The sequence below is a fragment of the Trypanosoma rangeli genome, assembly GCF_003719475.1.
Source record: "Trypanosoma rangeli strain AM80 chromosome Unknown Tra_15.4_contig_00362, whole genome shotgun sequence".
Classification (NCBI taxonomy): Eukaryota; Euglenozoa; class Kinetoplastea; order Trypanosomatida; family Trypanosomatidae; genus Trypanosoma; species Trypanosoma rangeli.
Genome location: NW_021706104.1, coordinates 1,877 through 6,322, shown reverse-complemented (window position 1 = coordinate 6,322; position 4,446 = coordinate 1,877). Strand labels below are relative to the sequence as shown.

The 4,446-nt window shown below is 58.3% G+C and overlaps 3 protein-coding genes and 1 pseudogene across 3 annotated transcripts, besides 2 other annotated features; all 4 read left to right on the top strand.

Annotated features, from left to right (window-relative positions):
- Positions 1-15: 15 nt before the first annotated feature.
- Positions 16-77: a microsatellite.
- A 226-nt stretch (positions 78-303) lies between these two features.
- Positions 304-903, top strand: TraAM80_07984 (vacuolar type H+ ATPase subunit; the record flags this gene model as incomplete). Its single annotated transcript, XM_029384749.1, has 1 exon — positions 304-903. One exon carries the CDS (start codon positions 304-306, stop codon positions 901-903), a length of 600 nt encoding a protein of 199 aa, XP_029235431.1.
- Positions 904-1,068: 165 nt separating this feature from the next.
- Positions 1,069-1,113: a microsatellite.
- Positions 1,114-1,296: 183 nt separating this feature from the next.
- Positions 1,297-1,603, top strand: TraAM80_07983 (LOW QUALITY PROTEIN: DNA-binding protein SMUBP-2-like; annotated as a pseudogene).
- A 238-nt stretch (positions 1,604-1,841) lies between these two features.
- On the top strand, positions 1,842-2,609 carry TraAM80_07982 (uncharacterized protein; the record flags this gene model as incomplete). The annotated part of the gene is made up of 1 exon (XM_029384748.1): positions 1,842-2,609. The coding sequence occupies one exon, from the start codon at positions 1,842-1,844 to the stop codon at positions 2,607-2,609; it is 768 nt and encodes a 255-aa protein (XP_029235430.1).
- Positions 2,610-3,678: 1,069 nt separating this feature from the next.
- Positions 3,679-4,101, top strand: TraAM80_07981 (uncharacterized protein; the record flags this gene model as incomplete). Its single annotated transcript, XM_029384747.1, has 1 exon — positions 3,679-4,101. The coding sequence occupies one exon, from the start codon at positions 3,679-3,681 to the stop codon at positions 4,099-4,101; it is 423 nt and encodes a 140-aa protein (XP_029235429.1).
- Positions 4,102-4,446: the final 345 nt, after the last annotated feature.

Sequence of the window (4,446 nt, the reverse complement as noted above, 5' to 3'; positions counted from 1 at the left end):
ATTTATCCCAATACTTTTTTGTTTGGTTGGTTTTTCTCCAATTGCCTTTGAGTTTGTGTTCGTGTATGGCTGTGTGTCATTGGGCGCCCTTTCTTCTGGCGAGGGCTGCGGTGGCGTTGTGAAAGGACCGGTGAGACGAGTTGCATCGTTGGGACTGCGCGGGCAGTAGTTTGGGGCCTTGCCTGTCACCTCTTCCTGTTGGTGCTGCTGGCTGAGTCCTCTTTCTTTTTTCCTTTTGCTCTTTCTGAGCTGAGCGCAGTTCGTACTGTTCGTGTGTAGTTGCGCTGGGCCGCAGTGGGACACATGCACCTCACTGTGCCAAGGCTGTTGGGCGTTGGCGTCGGCGTCTGTTCTCTCACCTCGATGGGTGTGTGGGCGGCAACGCGGCAGGAGGCGTGCCTGTCGCGCATGTATCCTCAGAGTGCCGGCTTCTACGGCGCACTTGGCGCTGTCGTCGCCCTTGTGTTTGCGAATCTCGGGTCCGCGTACGGCGCCGCCAAGGCGGGTGTGGGCGTGGCACACCTTGGGCTCTCCGCACCGGAAAAGATCATGCGTGGCATTGTCCCCGTCGTGATGGCAGGTATTCTTGGCATCTACGGTCTCATTGTGGCTGTCATCATCAATAACAATATAAAGACGGAGCCGTTCTCATACTCGACCTTTTCGGGGACTCTGCACTTGGGTGCCGGCCTGGCGGCGGGTTTGGCAGCGTTGGCGGCGGGTCTCTCGATCGGCGTCGTTGGTGACACCGCCGTGCGGGCGTATGGTAAGCAGGATCAGGTATTCGTGGCGATGGTGCTGATGCTGATTTTCTCCGAGGCTCTTGGCTTATACGGTCTTATCATTGCTCTCCTGATGAATAATCAGGCGAACCGGTACGGTGCGCTCTGCGGGGTGGACTAATAGCAGTGCCGTTGCCAGCTGCAGAGGCATTATGTGTGTTTATACCATGCTGTGTGGGCTGATGTGTGTCCCCGCACCACCGCTGGCGCGTGGTGCCTGCATTACGTAGTGAGGCCGAACTGGAGAAGAGAGGGGGGGGGGAGTAGGGAGGGAAGAGGACGTGCTTGTTTTTTTGTTTCTCTGTGTCTGTATGTCCGTCTGTGTGTGTGTTTACTTCGGGGGAGGCCCCCAGCCTGCCCACATTCTCTCGTTTGCTGTTTGCCGCCGTTGTTGTTGTTGGCCCTTTAACGTTATTCCTTGTTTTCTTTCATTTCTCTTCTTCTCCCGCCGGTGACACGTCTTTGAGGCCTCGGCGCCACAAAGAAGGAACTTGTTGCGGGTGACATGTCAACAACCTGCGGATTTAGGGGCTGTTTGAACCAGACGTATCTGGTGCTTCCGGTGTGTGACCACTGCGGCAAGCGCATGTGCACGGCACACCTGCTACCGGAAGTGCACGGGTGTGGGGACGCCGTGAAGAACACGTCGCAGCGCCAGGCAACGGCGGATGCGGCGGAGATGCGGCGTCAACGCAGGCACCTCGGCCTGGACGATGCCAAGGCGCGGCTGGATCGCCGTCGGGGCGAACTCGCAGCAGAGCGACAGAAGAAGTCATCGAAACGGTAACTGCGACGGAGTGCGGGGCCGCAGTTGATTTTACGGCAATCCAATTTGGCTTGGAGGCTTTGACGTGGGCGTGTGCCTCCCGCCTCCTTTGGGGGGCTGGAGATGAATGCGGCTCAACGGTTGGGTGGTGGGAGGGGGGCGTTTGTGCTGGATGCATTTCCGTGTGCTCTTTGTGATTCTCTCTCCTTCCGCCATCCCTGGCGCACTTTCCCCACTCTCTCGCGCATGCGTCGCGCTTGTGCCCCTTTCCTTTTATTGGTAGGGTTAGCCGCATGGAGTTCGTTCCGGCCTCGCAGACGGCCAGCGAGGGCCGCGATGTGTTCATCAACCATCGAGGCGCCTACTGGCTCAACCCTGTGCCACACGGCACGTTTCGCTCACGCAGCGCCTGCATCACGATGGGACCGACAGACAGCATCGATCCTTTTGGCAACCCCAAGCTACCCGACAGGCCCAATGTGTTTGGCAAGTCGCGTTACGGCACCGCACGCAACGGGCCCAACGCCGCACAGGAGCTCACAAACGCCGATTACGCTCCTGAGGCGGTGGGCGGTGGTGGGCATAGCGGCGGTGGAGCGCGAGGCGTGGATGTCTCTGGCGCGTGTCCTGAGATGCATACAAATGACAGCGGCGACGTTGACCCTCAGGATCCTTCGGCCTTGTCCGCGGTGCCGCCCACGGACGCACGTGATGACGCCGGTTCTGCTGTGGTCACCGGCGACAAGGTGCCCTATTCCGCCGAGACTGTGGTCCGTGAGAAACTTCCACTTGGCACTGCTCATCCCGAGCGTTGCGTTATGCACCCAGGCAACCACACCGCGCGCATCCCTCCCACAGGTGGATCCGCCTACAATGGCACTGTCAGTGAGTCATGGACAGCGCCAAGGGCTGTGAACAACACGTATCTGCGCCTCGCCCCACTGTATGAGAGCACAACGCAATACCAACTGCGCACTGGTCGCTACTACACAGAGGATGAAGCACCGGCGCATGACATGAGGCTGCCGCTCAAAAGTTCCCTATGCACACGGGAATGGTAGGGGGGCCGAGTGAATGTACAAGAAGCACCTGCTTCCCACAAAGGGTGTTAATGGACAGTAGGGATTGACGGGCACTCTACATTTGCAAGCTATATGCCCTATGTATTGTTGTAAAGGGACTCGGGCATCTTCCCATAGGCACTGTCAAGAGTTGTGTACGTGTATTACCTGCTGATGCTCATTCTCCTGGCTACTTTGGAAAGTCCTCACAGTCCCTTTCTAATCCACCTCTGAAATTTTACTGGAGGGAATTCAAGTCAATGGTTCATTCGCGCACGTGTGCATTTACGCACACTAGGAGGTGAACCAGACCAAAAAAGAAATACATACATCTGCGGTTGCAGCGTTACCCGCGTTAGGCGGTGAAGCGGAATTCGTCGTTGCATCTTGGGACACGCGTGGAGGTGGACAGCCTGACGGAGGGCTTCGACTTTGGTGTGAAGTTTGAGGAGCTGAGCGTGGAGCCGTTCAAGGGGGCACTGACGTCGGCGCAGCGTGCTGGAGGATGCAAAGCTAAAAACCGGCGAGATGGACGCGATCGTGCCAGTTGGCGGGTCGACGCGCGTGCTGAAGGTGCAGCAGCTGATCCGTGAGTTCTTTGGTGGCAAGGGGCAGTACCCTGGCACTACCTGTGACGAGGCGGTGGCGGACGTGTGATCTCGCCGTTGCCCGGCGTTGCGCAGGCCGTTCCTCGTGAGCCTATTCCTGCCGCCGCGTACTTGTTGGCGTCATGGGCGCCCACTTCCTTTACTTTCCGCTTAGGCGCCTTATGTCGGTTCGGCACGCACGTGGGCCGTGTGGGGCGGAGCCGCCTTGCTGATGGTCGATCCGCGACTGTTTTTTTGCAGTGGCGGCGGTAGTGGTAAAACACAAATAATGTGAGGGTCATTTGCGTTCACGCGCCTCACGGGGGCTTGCGCTGGAGCGGCTGGAGCTCATCGTTGGCCCTTCTCGTCGCCACGCGGGGGGATGCCCTGATGTCACAGTGGTGCATGTGCTGCGCTGCCCCTCTACACACGCTGCCATGCGGCGGTGCGTGATCGGTGGGGAGGGGGGCAGCCGCAGGAGAATGCTACAAAGGACTTCTGCAGGCTGTGCAAGTTACGAGGCCGCCGGCTGTGCTAGCCACTGGAAGTGTGGGGGGTGCAAAAAAACGGTGGTCCTGAGTAAAGAGGGGCTGTGGGGAGTGGGAGCGGCGCTGTGGCTTCGCAGCAAGTGCGTGCCCACTCCATGGGGGAACTCCGCTGGAGTCGCCCGCACGAGTCGCCATCGTGTACAGGCGCAGGCGCCGCCAGTGCCTACCTTATGTGTTGAGTGTCACTTCTCTTCTTTTTTACCTTTTCCCGTCTATTCCCGCCTCTCGTCGCCAAGGCATCTGCTTCCGCTACTGCTGCTACTCACAACAGACAAGCACAGTCGCTTTCCTCGAGCCATGCGCCGCCCACCCCACGCCGCAGGAGAGGGCAAGGAGTTGGCAAATGAAGTCTGCTAGGGTTTGGGGGAGGGGAGGGGGGTACTTTCTCTCATGCGTCTTTTGGCAGTGTCATGCATTCACACAACCAGGGATTGATAATATGTTTTACCGATTGTTTTTTTTTTTTTGCCTTTCGGTTGAGGGAGGGAAGGGGGGGGACCGGAGGCCTATTTTTCGGCGTGCCGGCAGGAAGGGTGTGGTGTTTCCTGCACGGGCACGTTGGCTTTTTGGTTGGTTCGTTGTGTCGTAGCTTCAGTTCAAAATCCGACGGCCTTCAGCTTTGGGGTGCCGGACGAAAGAGCGCGTAGGAGTTCTCTCGCAGGAGGCTACGCTGAGGCCTCGTGTTTGCGTTTCCTCATTTTA